This window comes from Euleptes europaea, chromosome 4 (assembly GCF_029931775.1).
Source record: "Euleptes europaea isolate rEulEur1 chromosome 4, rEulEur1.hap1, whole genome shotgun sequence".
Classification (NCBI taxonomy): domain Eukaryota; kingdom Metazoa; phylum Chordata; class Lepidosauria; order Squamata; family Sphaerodactylidae; genus Euleptes; species Euleptes europaea.
Window position 1 is genome coordinate 55,878,555 of NC_079315.1, and position 16,653 is coordinate 55,895,207.

Below are 16,653 nucleotides of genomic sequence, written 5' to 3' on the forward strand. Positions count from 1 at the left end.
ATCAGCTATATTTCCCAGTTCTTGGAGACTGTTTGTTTCCTTTGCACATGATGGCTCATTGATCATGATAAACATATTGCTTATTTATATAATCCCACCATTCTGCATGGCACTTTCCAAACAAAGGGCTAGTTCTCAATGAAATGGAAAACTTGTGCCTGGGCTATACCATTTCAGTCTTCATGGGAACTGACAAGATTCCACATACTTAGAAAACTACCACATCAGAGAACAAGTTTCCAGCTTAGACTTCTCCTTGACATGTTTGTTTTACTGTCTGAAGGGAATGTTTTGTACAGAGGAGCATTAAATCATGCAGGCAGTTTGCAGTCTGGAAGTTTAGACCACAGAAACAAGTTTGACAAGTCAGTGACAACTAGACCAATAAGGCAGGATTCTGGCCATAAAAAAATAAAAAAATAATCTTTAATATGATATGGAGAAAACAACAGAAGAAATAGGGAGGGAGGAGATGGAGACAGGCTTGGAGTTTCCTGCCAGCAACGGGAGATCCTTTGCCACTGGCTCCTGTTTCCCTGCTGCTACTTCTGCAGCTGGGAAGAGAAAAGTAATGGGAAAATCTTGTTACTTCAAAGTGATGTCAGACTGCTCTAAGAACCTGTGGAAACACTTTGGTTTTACCATAGAGTTTTTGATGATTCCTAGAGTGGTGTGACATCACTTCTGGGATCTCCCTTGAAATGGCATAAAGCAGGGGTGGGGAACCTTTTTTCTGCCAAGGCCCATTTTGGATATTTATAACATCATTTGCGGGCCATACAAAATTATCAACTTAAAAATTAGCCTTCTATATTTGGTCAAACATTTAGCCAAGCGGCACGACCGGAGACCGCTCTGAGTGTCTGCCACATAGAGCGACTCGCTTTTGAGCTCTGCTGTCCCCAGCTGGGCCCAAGAGATTCAGGCAGGGCAGCATCCTTCTGAGCTAAAGATCTGCCAGGACCCATGAAGGGCCAGACCAAATGATTTCGCGGGCCTTATACGGCCCCAGGGCCTGACGTTCCCCACCCCTGGCATAAAGCTATTGTCCGCTGGCGCCCCCCCCCCCCATGTCCCCACTCTCCCAGACTCTTGGAGGGTAACAGGAAAAGGATAGTCATTCAGTTCCATTTCAAATATATAGGCTCAGTTTCAAGAGGAGATGAGGGCTAAGGGCTTAAGCCAAAGTCTTCACAGAAAAGTTAGATTTTAAGGATGGAATCAAAAGGAGAATGAAATGTGGCATAATGTAGAAGTTTTGAGAGGAAACTCCAGGCATTAGGGGAAGCCATGGACAGAAGCATTTAAAAGATTAGGGAATTTTGGATTAATATGAATAGTGAAAGAATATGATGGGAAACAATACAAAGGATGGCAAAGCCATACTGCACTTTGAACACAAGGACAAAGAGTGTGTGCTACATCTGGAAGTGGATAGTAAGCCAATGAGAAGATTTAAGCCTGGGCCCTTGACCTCGTTGTTCCTGCTTTTGAAGGTTGAGAAAGGGATAGTGGATACCACAACAAAATGGCTGCCATGGCGGGGGGTGACCTTAACTTTCCCCATACATATTTTTAAAACAAAGTTTTAGTTCAATGAAATGTAAAAAAAATTGCAAGATGTTAGTTTTTGTATATAGTCAAGAAACAGATCAGCTAACAATAGAATTTCTCGAGCTTACTAATATTTATTCCATTGAAATGAATTGTGGAGGTAGCAGTCTTTGTGGGATTGGGAACTCAGATGAAGAATCCAGTTGCAGCTGATACTAAGGAATCCATAAGCCAGTATATAATGGATTTTATTTGGGGTGTATGTATTTGTATGTTTGTGGAATGTGCCAGGTGCTACAGGGTAAGACTTAGGGGAGTGTGACTCCTCTGTTTTCTTGTGAATCCTCAATTATCTTGTGTTTTCCTAATCTCTTCCAGCTTTTCTGATGTTTACTTTGAGTACTGATAGTCTGTCCCCCCTTTCCTTCTGCTAGTAGTGGAGCTATAGTTGTGGCAAAGTAGTTTAAAGTAAACACATGCCCTAATTATGATGAACATAGCCAAGCTTAGGCACAGGTTATCCTTTAAACTGCAAGTACTGCCCAGACTTCATGAGAGGCAACTGGATATTGGCTCTTCCCCATTCCTACTAATCCTTTTGCCAACACCACACTTTCTATATCCAGCATAATTTTTAACACCCCCTCAAAGCCAGATAGAAAAATAGCATGAAGTAGAAATAGAGGACAGAGAGACTCAAGAGAAAGGGGACAAAGGTAAGAATAAAAAGAAACGAGTCTGAACAGAGAGAAAGAGGAAAAGGGAAGCAGGTGCCAAGAAACACATTGGCAGGTGTCATGACATCCAAAAATGCCAGATTGAGGATGACAGACAGAGAAGTTAATGACTTTGGCAGAAGAATTCTAGACAGAGGTAACAGGTGTGATGCTGGAAAACCAGAGGAGAATTTGCAATCATTCAGGTGAGAGATGACCAATGCAACAACCAGAGTTCTCACCAAGAGGATAAAGGATTAGGGCTATATTTTTGAAATAGATGAGAACAGAAAAGATACCTTTTGACTTGGCAGTGACGCAGTTTCAGTAGAGTGTAGCTGGAAAAAGAGATTGTAGGAGCTCAAGAGAACTGGAGAACAGTTGAGACAGCATGAGGAAAGCAGCATGCTCCATGAATTTGGAGGCAAAGAGTAGCAGGGAAATTGGATAGTGGTTAGAGAAATGGGTGCCTTTTTAAAAATGGGGGGAAAGGAGGCATGTTTGAATACAGTAGGGAAGGATTTTGCCGAGGGTTTTGCCCCGTGGCGCAGAGTGTTAAGCTGCAGTACTGCAGTCAAAAGCTCTGCTCACGACCTAAGTTCGATCCCGACGGAAGTTGGGTTCAGGTAGCCGGCTCAAGGTTGACTCAGCCTTCCATCCTTCCAAGGTCAGTAAAATAAGTACCCAGCTTGCTGGGGGTAAAGGGGAGATGACTGGGGAAGGCACTGGCAAACCACCCTGTAAACAAAGTCTGCCTAGGAAATGTCGGGATGTGACGTCACCCCATGGGTCAGGAATGACCCGGTGCTTGCACAGGGGACCTTTACCTTTTTAAATTGATTATGAGGTAGGTGGAGGAACAATAGCAGGGTAACCAGGATATGGGAGGATATAGGATCATGGGGACATATGAAAAATTTAGCTGAAGCCAGCCAGGTCATCAACTTATCAGGTGACATGGGGGAAGGAAAGGGTTGAGGGTGGTATTGGAGAAGAGAGAATAGCAAAGAAGGAAAAGGGTGCAGAGATAGTATTACTTTTAATTCTAAAGAAGGAGGCAAAGACTGCTGGCTATGAGGAAGGCCATAGTAAAGCATTAAAGGTATAAAGGAGGTATCATATATTGAGAAGGTGTAGACTGGGGTTGTGCTGTAGTGCTGCTTAACTACAAATATGGCAAACGAAGAAGAAGAGAGAATGAATTTTAAATGGATGAAATCAGCTGACACTCTTAATCCTTCCCAGAGGTGTTTGGCTACACAAACAGAGAGTTGTGGCTTAGTAGAGCCAATAGTTCGCTGGGACAGCAGAGCAACAAGAGTTGAGATCAGTTGCAGGTGGAAGCTGCAGAGTCTAAGGAATGAGCAGAAGTGACCGAAGAGAGATGCAAGATACTCTCAAAAAGAAAACTTCAGTGTAAATGGGTTGCCACCGGTCGTGTAAGTTCTTCCATAGGTTTTCTGATTTGTTAGTCATGCTTTGCATGCTAATGCTACTGCTTTAATATAAAAATACAATTCTTTTATGGAGTGGGGCTGGAGAACGCATCAGCTTAAAGCCTGTAGTGCAATACCTCAAAGCTCAACTGCGGGTAGTCAAACATGTTCCCCAGCCAAGACAGGGCGGCATTAAAGAAAGACAGCAAGGCAAGGAAGGCAATCAGGTTCGCAGCGATGTTTGCCACCAGGGGGATAGAGGCAGAGGCACCTTGGCTGGCAGCTTCCAACAGGTTTTTTGAGTCCCTTTGCCAAGAAAACAAAAACAATGTGAACAATAATGTGGCATTTTCCCCATGTAAAAAGGCAAAGTATTACAAAAAAAAACCCCACGCACCCTGGTTTAATCTATGATAGAAATCACCCTTTTAAAATATCAACAAGCCTGCTAGCCAGACAAATATCAGAATGAATAGTGGCTAATACTTAGAATTTGCATATCACTTTGCAAACATACATTATCTCAGTAGTCCTTACAACAGACCTGTTGGGTCAGTCAGCATTATTATCCTCAGGTAGAAGGGAGGGAGCTGAGACTGAGGCCATTTATGCATGGGAGGTTTTGCCTTGGATTTGCCGCTCAATAGATGCACATTTTTTTCCATCCGAATTCTCAAAACTCAAAAATAAGCCCCCATGCAGAGTTTTGAGAATTCGGCTGGGGAAAATGTGCGTCTAGAGAGCAGCAAATCCAAGGCAAAACCTCCCGTGCATAAATGGCCTGGGAGAAAACAGTCACTGGTTTAACCCATCTGGCAACTTTCAGCTGAAGTGAAGTTTGAAGAGGGCACCAGATTTATCAGCTTTTCCCCGACCAATGCCCTGTTCTGCTATTTGCTTTGTGATAGTCTGAAATTCAGCAGCATCCACTTTTTCTAGAATAGGCATGCAGTGATAGGTAGGCATGTAGCTGGTGCCATTTTTGCTATCACACAGAAGTTTCAGGGCCCTGAACCTCTGTCTCTATAATGGGTACCTTACAGTTGCACTGGAGTGGGCTACAGAAGGGCCATTTCTTAAATGACTCACAGGATCATAGGAATATATGACACAATCAGTGGTATTTGGTAGATCACGTATGCAAATCCAAGCGACCTTATATGGGTTACATATCTCCCACAGAGTGTTGTATGGCTCCATGTGGACCCAGAACTGGTGGTCACCTGTGACTGTATTGAATAACAGACTGGCAGAGTTGGAAAGGTTTACATAACCCTCATTGGTGTTGACAAGATCCACTTGAAGTCAGTTAGTGCAGTTTTTCTGTCCACTGCATTTAGTTTGTTTACAGGTATTTCCTTAACCCCTGCCAGTAGATCAACAGTCTGTTTATATAGCTATTTCCAGTCTTGGTTATGCACTGCCATCATAGAAATGTAGAACTACTTACCCTTTCTCTATTTTTGCACCCTGCTGTGTGGTTATCTGGGGACATTCAGTCTCAGGCCAAAAGAGTTTGGAGACAGCCAAGGCTGCTGGTGCTGACATCACAGAAGCAGTTAATAGATGGGAAGCTGAAACCTTGAAATTTCAAATGGCAAAAAGGAAACAGGGGGACCGTGTTGAGGATCATTCATGTACAAACCCAATAGATGAAGTGGTTAAAAATGATCAGCTCTCATTTGGCCATTGGATCCCAAGCACCACAGAATGAAAATTGGGGAACATAACTATTTTACATAAGGATTGTGGGTCAGGGCTTTGTGAGTGGCAAAGAGAGATCCTGAGTAGAGAAATATGTCTTGGAGGATCTGGAAATGGGCTGCAAAACTTGTGCAGATAAGGGGAAAGAAGGAGCCCAAAGACATTATAAAAGCAAGCAACTTTAAGATTTATCTTCATAAGAATTATTTTCTTCCCCAAAGAAAGAGAAGAAGAGTTGGTTTTATACCACTTAAGGGAGAATCAAACCGGCTTACAATCACCTTCCCTTCCCCATCCCACCCCACCTCACTTGTGAGGTAGGTGGGGCCGAGAGAGCTCTAAGAGAGCTGTGACTAGCCCAAGGTCACCCAGCTTGCTTCATGTGTAGGAGTGGGGAAACCAACCCGGTTCTCCAGATTAGCATCCGCTGCTCATGTGGAGGAGTAGGGAATCAAACCCAGTTCTCCAGATTAGAGTCCACCACTCCAAACCACCACTCTTAACCTCTACACCACGCTGGCTCATGCTGGGGAAAGCTACAGTAATCACTGATATTGGACAATCTGTAGCTGCTGGAACCATGGAAGGTGGAAACCTGGGACTCCTAGAGGAGATCTTAATAAGAACATAAGAAAGGCCCTGCTGGATCAGACCAAGGCCCATCAAGTCCAGCAGTCTGCTCACACAGTGGCCAACCAGGTGCCTCTAGGAAGCCACAAACAAGACGACTGCAGCAGCAGCATCCTGCCCGTATTCCACCGCACCCAAAATAATAGGCATGCTCCTCTGATACTAGAAAGAACAGGGATGCAGCATGACCAGCATCCATTCCAACTAATAGCCATGAATACCCCTTTCCTCCATGAACCTGTCCACTCCCCTCTTAAAGCCCTTTTCCTCCCAGGATTCTTCCTCCCACCCATGGTGAAGGTAACAATATTGGTCTTCTTTTGAGAACTACTTTCCTTCCTCTACCCTACCTAGTGATTTCCTCCCTTGTATTTTTGTGATAAAAATTTCAACCAGACCTAAACATATCCGCTCGCACACACAACAAGAAGAAAACTTAGTAATCCTCTCCTAGAATTGGGTGGAGGGAGCAGTTAAATTTAATACTTCTTTATATTAGTTGCAGGAAGGGGGAGACAAAGAAATCTTATCAAAATAAAGAACTGCCAGTAAAACAGTTCGTGTTAATCCTTTATTTGTATTGCTTACCCCAAAAGAAATATATGCTCCTAAGACACTCCCAGCAATGGTGGAAAACCCTGCTGTCATGATAGCATGGAGTTCAGATTTGGTGACATATGGTAGATAAGGCTTCACCAGGAGAGGAGATTCTGTCTGGGGGTGGAGGGGGGGGGGAGAGAAAGCAGATGAATTCAGTGTGAAGGCTCATACTATTTTACCTGTTAAGGGAATCCAAGTTAAGTAACTTCAGCCCAGGTTCTTTTGAGTTTTGTAAACCAGAAAGAGTTAGATATATAGCATTCTTTTTCGTGTTCTACAAGCTCTAAAAGTATCCTCTTCCATAACTCACTCTTCCCAGTCTTTTAGCTTCCCTTGAGCATTTGAAACTACCTATTCAGACCACTCATATATCAAGTTCAGTTTTGTCTACTCTTACAGGTTTTCCAGGGTCTCAGGGAGGGATCCTTCACATCACCTCATACCTGATGCTTTTTGGTGGAGGTGTTGGAGATTGAACATAAGACTCTCTGCATGCAAAACAGATGTTCTACCACTGTGCCATGATGCTACCCTATCCGTCCCTCTCCTTTTCTATTCTCCTTTCTCATCTCTAGTAAATTTCCCATTATTATGATGGGAAGGGGGTGGAAAAAGGATCCCTACACTAAATGGATTCCTATGAGAATTTTTTAGTCATGACCTCCTATGCCATTAACAGTGCAATCCTGTACAGAGTTATTCCAGTCTAAATGTATTGCTTTCAGTGGGATTAGTCTAGAGTAACTCTGCATAGGATTGCAATATAAGAGAATCCGTTTTTGTCTCACTACTGAGAAATTTACTTTCTACTAGTTTTTATAGTTTCAAAGGAAACATATTTCTTTTGCTCCTTTCTTGCGGGGGGAAGAGGAGATTTTGTGCAATGATCCCTTACTACAGGGCCTATTTTTAATCTAAGATGTATGCACCAAAGCTGTAACCTTGGTTTTCTTGTCATTGCTTACTTGATCTGATTTGAAAAACCACTGTGACTAGCTGAAGAAGCGTTTTGGACAAAATGTGTAGGGAATTTTAACTTGAGTAATAAAACATACCTGTCCCACAAAAATGTTGCCAGCTGCCACTAAAGATTCAACCGGAGTTGTTCCAAGAGTAATTTGCATTATCCATCCTACCTAGGAAAAGGAGGTATATTTATGAATAAAAACATGTTTTGGTGTTCTCAAACTTATCAACATTAATAAAATGCTTGAAGTAAAATGTTTGGGTCTAGAATGACAGTTCTATCTCTTTCTAAGTTAGTTATTTCTACTTTAGGAATTCCTTTTGGTGCACCATTCATATGTCATTTTATTACAATGCAGCCAATCACACAGTGTGGGGTATGCCAGGCCAGGGAAGTGCAGGGAAGTGCAGACAGTTGCTAGAAAGAACTAACAGCTACTTTAGTTGGGCCAAGGTAGTTTGTACTTTGGCCATTTCCAGATTCAGGGTTACTGGGAATGGGTTTTTTGTTGTGAAGATAGAAGGGGAAAGACATATATCTGCAACAAAAGAGGTAAGAGATTTACTTTCAAAAATGAAAGTGGAGATTCTGGAAACCTGGAGTGCCTCAGGGATCTGTCCTGTGCCCTGTGTTGTTCAATATCGTTACAAATGATTTTGATGAAGGAATAGAGGGGATGCTTATTACATTTGCAGATGATACTAAATTGGCAGGGGTAGTAAATACTGTAGAAGACAAAGCCAGGATACAGGATGATCTTGACAGGCTGGAGAATTGGGCTAAAACCAGTAAACTGCATTTCAACAGAGATAAGTGTAAAGTTCTGCATTTAGGTAGGAAAAATCAAATGCATAATTATAGGATGGGGGAGACTTGTCTTAGCAGTAGTGTGTGCGAAAAGGATCTTGGGGTCTTAGTAGATCAAACACTGAACATGAGTCCGCAGTGTGATGCGGTAGCTAAAAAGGCAAATGCGATCCCTGGGCTAGGGTGTCAATAGGTTACCAGATGACTGGCATGGGTGGGGGGATCCCCAGCTTTGGGCTCCCTTCTCCTGGTGTCATCTAGCTGGCTGGGGGTCTTACCAGGATTAAAATGGAGCCTAGGCTTCCATGGTGCCAGTGTATGATGTTACTTCTGGAAGTGACGTCATCATACAGGCGACGTCGAGACCTAGGCCTCATTTTAAGTCTGGTAAGATCCACCCCCTCCCCCGCTGGTGGCCAGGGGGACCTGGAACCCTAGGTGTCATAGGATCTGGGAGACCCTGGTTTGAATTCTCCTCTCCCATGGAAGCTTACCGAATCTCCACTCTGCCGTAGGTGACCTTTGGCCGGTCACACACTCTCAACCTAACTTACCTCACAGGGTTGATGTGAGATAAAATGGAGGAGAGGAGAAGAATGTAAGCTACTTTGGGTCCCCATTGGGGAAAAAGGTGGGATATAAAAGAAGTAAATAAACAATAAATATGGAAAACACAGTGATTATAGATAAGGGTGCCTTATAAGATATAATAGGGTGGCCTCAAAGTGTGGAATCTCCAGGGATTACTAACAGACTAAGAATTCACCCCTAGTTTTCCAGGGTTCACTCAACTTGCCTGTATCAAGCCTGATATCTTTCCCAAGTTGTGCATTGTTACAACTGTTCAGAGGTGTTTAAATTGAAGTGTGCCCAATATAAAGCATGGTCTTCTAACGGTTAAGGACCCAATGGATACCACTGACCCTTAAACTTTTAAAAGTAATTAAATAATCAGTTGAAAGAATATGTTAGTAAGATGCTTTGGGGGGGGGGAAGTGGCATGTAAATACTTCAAATAAGTAATAAGAGCTGATACAACTATCAGTTATACACAATACTGTTGCTCATCTTCAGTGGGATTTTGAAAAATACCATGGAGGTTAATTCACAGTGGGTAGCCGTGTTAGTCTGTCTGCAGTAGTAGAAAAGGGCAAGAGTCCAGGTATCTGAAGAAGTGAGCTGTGGCTCACGAAAGCTCATACCCTACCAGAAAATATTTTTGTTAATCTTTAAGGTGCTACTGGACTCTTGCCCTTTTCTACTACCATGGAGGTTGTTACCTTTTTAATAAGCCATTGCATGAATCCAATGTGGTACAGCATTGACATCACTGTGCTGAAGAAAACTACTATAGGCAGCACCTAATTTGGAGACAGAACAAAATAAGTTCAGTGAGCAGAAAGAATAGTTGTGCACATCTGCACTACAGACTTAGAATTGATTTAACAATTACTCCCTTGCTTAAGGGAAGACTGGGAGCTGTAGTTCAGTAAAAAGTCTCTGGATATCTAATAGAAGTCATAGTATCTTCACCAGACTACAGTTCCCATTATTCTTGGGGAGCAGCCCTGCTCTGGTTTGGCATCCAAACTGGAGCTGGATTTTTGGAGCATCATCGACTTTCCATGTGGTCCCTTACTTTGCTGTGATCTTTCCCAAACCTATTTTGATACAGCCTTTTTTTTCCTTCAAAAGATCACAATCAAAGTACATTTGTATCATGTGGATGGAAAGGTTTGCTTTTTTGCAGGCCCAACCCACATTGACACCATTTTCCTTGCCTCAGCCACCTGAAACTGCCATTTCCCCCACAAATATTAAAGCTAGCCCTCAAAGCCTTTTCTTGGAAATTAGGAAGTGAATCATTCTCAATCACTTCAAAATCCTCATACCATGATGAGGATCCACCTATTTTAAAACGTTTAAAAAGGATGCATTTTTTTTCTTTTAAAATTGCTAAACAGCATGGGGAGTCAGAAGAACATAAAAAGAGCCCTGCTGGATCAGACCCATGGCCCATCTAGTCCAGCATCCTGTTTCACAGAGTGGCCAACCAGTTGCCCTCAACAGCCAACGAACAGGGCATACAGACCAAGGCCTTTGTGTGATGGTGCCTTCTAGCACTGGCATTAGAGGTCTACTGCCTTCAGTCACCATGGCTAGTAGCCATTGATGGACCTCTCTGTTGTAATGTATACAAGAAACCTCTAGGGGGTGAGTTCTGATTTGCATGTTTGTTAGTTTTGGCCCTGCAGTTAGATGATGGCTGAGGCAGCTAATGGAGAGGCCGACTGAGAGAAGGCCGAGTAGAAAGTGAGACAGCCCAAAGAACTCAAATAAAACTCTTCTTAAGTTAAGCAAAGTGTCCTGTGTTCACGATACTACACTCTCTTCCATGGCTCTGTCTAATACCCTAATAGTCATCTGCGCTCATGGCCATCACTTTTTCGGCTCTGGCCCCAGCCTGGTGAAACTGTCTATGAGACCTGCACCCTACAGGACTTGGCTCAGATCTGCAGGGTGTGTAAGATGGAGATGTACCGCTAGGCGATGGTTGTTAGATCACCTGGCCTCCTTCCTTCCCTCCCCCCTTTTTTCTTTTCCTTCCTTTACCCTTTCCTTCCCCTTCCCCCCTCCCATTCCTTTTTGCCCCTTTCCTTGTTCTTTCCTGTTCTTTTTCTTTGGACCTGTGGGCTACTCAGTGGCAGTTGATCTCCCTGCTGTCACCTTTATATCTTTGGACTGACCTCCCTTGATGAGGACAACTTATTTTATGAATGGGTCCTGTAGTCTAGGGCACCTTCTAGTCAATTTAAACAGGAATTATGGTTTTAAAGTTGTTTGTTTTAAGATTTTAATGTTGATGCTATACTGTTTTGTTCTTGTTCGAAGCCACCCTTATGCCTATTTTATTTTGCTCAGATGCTGTTAGTTAGTTGTTGCTCAGTTGTATGTTTTTATTATTATAATCAATTATGACATGTACATGTAAGCTTATTTTTTCCTTTTATGAAAATGTGTGTGAGGGTCTCTGCCAAGCTCATCCCCATATAAAGCCTAGACCAGTTGACTCATCATACCAAGATACTACAGACGGAAGGCAAGCAGTTGCCTGCTACCGAATCTCTCAAGAGCAAGATTTTGAAGGTTTCCCTACTTTCAGGTTGGATATGGAATAGGTGATTTTTAGTTTGGAAAAAAGTCTCTCAAGAAACTGCAATACTAGGTCTGGGGTACAGGTTACCAGACAAATATGCTTCGAATTAATGACCTGGTGGTAACAGCAGAGAATAATTTTGGATATGCGGGGAATATTGGAATCCAGTTGAAGAGGTGAGCTCGTCAATACCATCTAGCAATGTGAGACATGGACAAACTCAGTAAATTCCACATTTCCTGTGGCAGAAACTAGTGCCTGTGGGGCCATTTTATCACAGTCACTGCTCATAGTTTGGCAGAGAAATGGATGTTAATGATGCACGGAGCCTCACTACTCTAAAAGGCAAGGCTGCATTCAGACATCACTTTAAACAGATGTTAAAAAGAATGTGAATAAACCTGGGTTTGCTGCCATCCTTATATCCCTGCCTCCTTCTTCACCCCTCACTTTTCACATGAATACTCTTTAGAAACCAACTCTGGTTACTTGTGACATATGAATGCAGGTGCATAGGCTAATTGGAATGACCCCCTCCTTGCCCCCAGATTTTAAATTTGCATTTAATCGAGGTGTTAATCCAGGTTCATGTACACTGGAACTTAATGTTGGTTTAAACTGACACCTGAATGCAGCCAAAGAGCAACTTGTGTTTAAGGTACTATTCATCCTCTCCCATGGCATACAGTTTGGGAAATGCTGGCCTGATTTACAGTACAATTGCAAAAAAATACAATGATGGCTTATACTATAAGGTCCATGTTGCATTTATAATCTTCAATCAAACATAGTTGCATAGCAACTTTCCATACAAGAGTCTTGCCTATTAATAAAGCACATTAATAATGTTCATCTCCTTTGTCATTCAGGGACAGCCGTCTTCCTCAAGAATGCTTTTGTTTATTGAAAAAAAGTGGAGAATTCAAGGACTGTGGAAGAGTAAGAAGGAACACAGAATGTTCTTCAAATAACATTCCTTTCGATATGTTCTCTACTTGTAAGTGGAGGCAGAATAAAGGGCAGTTTGGTTTTTGAAGTAAGTGGAGTGACATGTTTATACAACCCTTGCACTGGCCAATAAGAAGGTATGATTCCCCTCCCCAACATCATACATTATAATTTGGGATGTTTGGCACATCTTTGAAAAGCGCACATTTCTATACAGCAGATATCCTGGGGCAATGTGAGGTAAACCAAGATTAGCTTTGGTTAAATCAGAACTTTTCAAAAACAGCAGAACAGAAAGAGGGTTCCTTTACAAATAAACAGTGAAAAGGAAAAAAGGGGTGGAAACCACCAAGCATATCATCCCTGTAGTGTTTCCAATAAATTAATTCCAGAGAAATGTAGGTCCCGAAGCCAATGTTGATGAAAATACCTTCTGCCGGAACCATTTTCCCAGAAGCTCACACCTGATGCAGTAAGGCTGTGCCTGAATTGTACAATTCTAGAATTTAGGTGGGAGTTCATATGATGGAATGCTCCCTATTGAAAGAAAGAACATTTCCAACCATAGAAAATTCACATATCAGGAAGAAGGCTAGGCTAAAAACCTGTACCCTGACAACCAAGGGTTCTGTGTGAAGGAGTTATTTTTGTATGGAGGAACAAACATGTGAGTTCCCACAAATAGTCTAAAGGAGTACAATCCAAACACAGATTTATTGCTTCAGAGAGGCCAGATTTCAGAAGGAATAACAATGGCTCCTAGCTGCAGTGTTTTCTGGCAAGATGTCACACACTTTCCACCACATTCCAATGCTTCTGTCTAAGATAGGACATTTATTAGTAATAGGTCTCTACAGTTTTGTTTTTTAGGGTTAATGTATGTTGGGACTCAAGGGAGAAGTATTATGGTGGTAGTGATTTCCACAAATGGAGCCTTGATATTTTTCACAGAAAATTTGCAGTAACAGTGAATCACCAGGACCTTTTTAAAAAGTTCAGATAAGGGAGAAAAATCTAAATGTACTTTCTTCTGTGGCTAAAAAAACATACGATTGGCTTTATAAGTCGGAACAACTGTGTCCTAGGTTGGAACTTGAAGAGTTGAGGAGCTCAATCATGATTTTTAAACAAACTAAACCTAAGTAGCTATGCTATTCAATAAAATGTTCTACAGAAACTATGTTGGCACCACTTGAAAATACCAACAGGTTGCTGGAGGGAAACTTGGTATTTGCTTGAATCTAAAAGCTGCTTGATGAATATGCTTTAAGATCAGTGGGTACAAACTTTACAGAGCATGCTGTGAGAAATGGAAGGAGAAATCACTGTCCGTTACCTCATAAAGCACAGAGAGTTGGCTGAATGCACTCCTATCGGCTCCCAAGGAACCATATGTTCTTTCCCACTGATGACCTGTGGTTACAGATCAGAGTTTTGCAGATGGGTGGCTCACAGGGTCTGCTCGACCCAATAAATAATATCCCTTGGCTCCACCCCTCATTGCACGTCAGACCTGACGATGCCCAGCGCTTTGCTCTCTTCTCACGACCGCAGCCAAAATCCACCCCACCCTCACTTCTTTGAAGGCGGGCTGGGGTGGTCTTCCCACTGATGACCTGTGGTTACAGATCAGAGTTTTGCAGATGGGTGGCTCACGGTGGCTTATTAACCTAATAACGCCATGCTTTTAGACATGACAATGAGGATTTTTTGCTTGCTTGCTTATTTGTTTCTCATGAAGATGCTCCTCCACTCCAAACTTGAGATTATGGCTGGAATAGCTTGAAACACACTTGCCATTTCTTTATGGCAGATCTGCTGGCTGGGAAATACACCCAGTCCGAATCAGATCTGCTCCTGATGAAGTATACAATGATCCTTGCAATGTTTCTATAGATTTCGTAAAGAACGTTTGCAGAAAAATGAACTCTCCTTTAAGGAAGATGGAAATAGAGGCTTTCCCCTAACAAACAATAGGACCATGCTTTATTAGCCCTGTTACATAGCCATTGTCATTAATTAAACGGTATCCTTAGTCAAGTAATTATTAAACATCACTTCTTCCCACAAACTTCACTGTGATGCATCCCATGCCACTCGTGTGTATGTGTGCACATGTGTGTGAGTCAATGACATGTCAGCACAGCATCAATTGCATGGGGGTCCCCCCCCCCACAACCTCTTGTCATCTAACAGGGCAAGACATCTCAGACAGAAAATACCTGAACAAATACCCAGCCCACATGGTTGCAGCCTTCCCATAGTGTTTGACAATGTATGTGATTACACCATAAGGAAGTGGGAGAGGCGTAGGTGCCTTTAACTGTTGCATTCAACAGAAATAGATGTCCTAGCATGTTGTGATAGAAGAAACCAGGAAGGTTGACAAAAGGGCTAATATTTTGCCTTTTGTCAACTTTGCTAGTTACCTGGTTCTTCTGGGTTGATGTTTTTTCTTCCCCTTTCTGTTTTGGTTTGGGTGACAGAAGGAACTACATCTGTTCACCTGCCATAATGCTGTCAGGTACAAGCACCAAAACCTATGGCAGGTGCAACAGAAAACACTGTATAACCTGCCTCTCTTTTAGAGGGGGGAAAAGGCATTGGGGTGGATTGAAAGCACATTTTATATTGAAGGCAGTGGGTGAAATTTTGGCCTATTTCCCCCTCCCACATTGCGCTAGTGACCAGTTGCCTACTAGCAAATGATGCTCAAAAGATTCCAGGATATGATTAGAAGCCATGTGATGCTTTCAGTGTTCAGAGTACTTCTCCTATATTATCACAACATCCCCAGAGTGTAAGCCAGTATTGCCGGGCCAGGGTCAATGTGGAGGAATTTGAGTCAGCGCTTAATCATACCAAAACATACAGCGTTAACTTTAACAATTAACAATTTTATTAGTAACATTAACTTTCTAAACTTTAAACTTTATTGGATATTAGACTTTATTGGAAATTAATTTGGCCACAACTTGATTGGCGACAGCTGCAATAACCTTGGCGCAGCATGGGAGCTGTGTCAGGTACATTAGCCGACCCCAATGCGGCCAGATGTACAGTCCGACCCACATCCAGGGATGGTGGTACATAGATTATACCAGGACGGGGCGCCACTAGGTGTATTCCCCCGCCACTTGGGAAAGAGGCACCCTGCCTCTCCCCAAAACCCCTTATGGGAGTCCCCTAACCCAGAGGAAAGGGGCATGCAAGCCGCTTTCCCCCAAAACTGACAATAGCCCCATGCTCCCCCGCCCAAGTTGTGACAAGGGAACAAACCTAAATGCCTACAATAAAGGGAGGGTGGGACGGGACAAAGTCAGAGACAGACTGAGCCCCTGGGCGATGCATCGCCCGATTATATTTTCCTGAGGAGGACCAGAGGAAAAACCTCACCTGGCCACAGCCCCCCATTGGTTCATTTGAGCCACAGAGGCAAGTTCCCATTGGCCGGGTGGCCAGCAGCAAGCAGGCATGAGACAGTCACATGGCCAACTGCCGGCTCCTCGTGACTGCCCCAGACAGAACGGAGCCACTCGCCCTCCACACTTCCTCTCCTTCCGACCCGGCCGGCAAAGGATGCTCCCGCCCAGCCGGGAACCTTTGCTTCTTATCCCCATATTGCCGATTGTGGCCAGTGTGGTTTGCCCAAGGCCACTTCATAAATTGGTGGGTCAGATTAGAGTTGAACCAACCACTTCTCAGTTTATAGCTCAGGGCTTTTCTGAATGCAGGGCTTAGCTCCTGATTTTCTTGGCAGCCGATCCATAAGCAGTAGAATCAGTTTGAGCACAATTCTTCTGCACGTCTGCCCTCCCTCTGCATATTGACCCTTGTGGAAACCGTTTATTTTCTCCTGCACATGCCTTAAATAATGATGATTTTTCAAGGGAGGGGGCTGTCATCATTGGTGGCATCACAGCACCCCTCCTTTTATTTTTTGTGCATGTTTATATTGACATACTTTTGTAATGATAGGTTAAGCAAGTTCTCTGAATTCCCAGATTTCTAAGTCTCTAGCCCTTTCCCTTGTGGAGAGATAAAGGGGGGAAAAACTAGTAAACATCTCACAGTCAAAAAATATGGGGCACTGCAAAACTATCAAAATTGCCAGAACTTGTTCAACTGATACAG

The 16,653-nt window shown here is 43.0% G+C and overlaps 1 protein-coding gene across 1 annotated transcript in view; it reads right to left on the reverse strand.

Moving 5' to 3' along the window:
- Nucleotides 1–16,653, reverse strand: part of SLC28A3 (solute carrier family 28 member 3) — a 60,992-nt gene that overhangs the window by 22,626 nt on the left and 21,713 nt on the right. The window contains exons 7-11 of the mRNA XM_056848990.1: nucleotides 9,695–9,775; nucleotides 7,696–7,776; nucleotides 6,629–6,754; nucleotides 5,157–5,287; nucleotides 3,844–4,012 (exon numbers count right to left, since the gene is read on the reverse strand). Of these exons, the coding sequence (XP_056704968.1) occupies nucleotides 3,844–4,012; nucleotides 5,157–5,287; nucleotides 6,629–6,754; nucleotides 7,696–7,776; nucleotides 9,695–9,775 (588 nt within the window). The remainder of the gene's footprint in view (nucleotides 1–3,843; nucleotides 4,013–5,156; nucleotides 5,288–6,628; nucleotides 6,755–7,695; nucleotides 7,777–9,694; nucleotides 9,776–16,653) is intronic.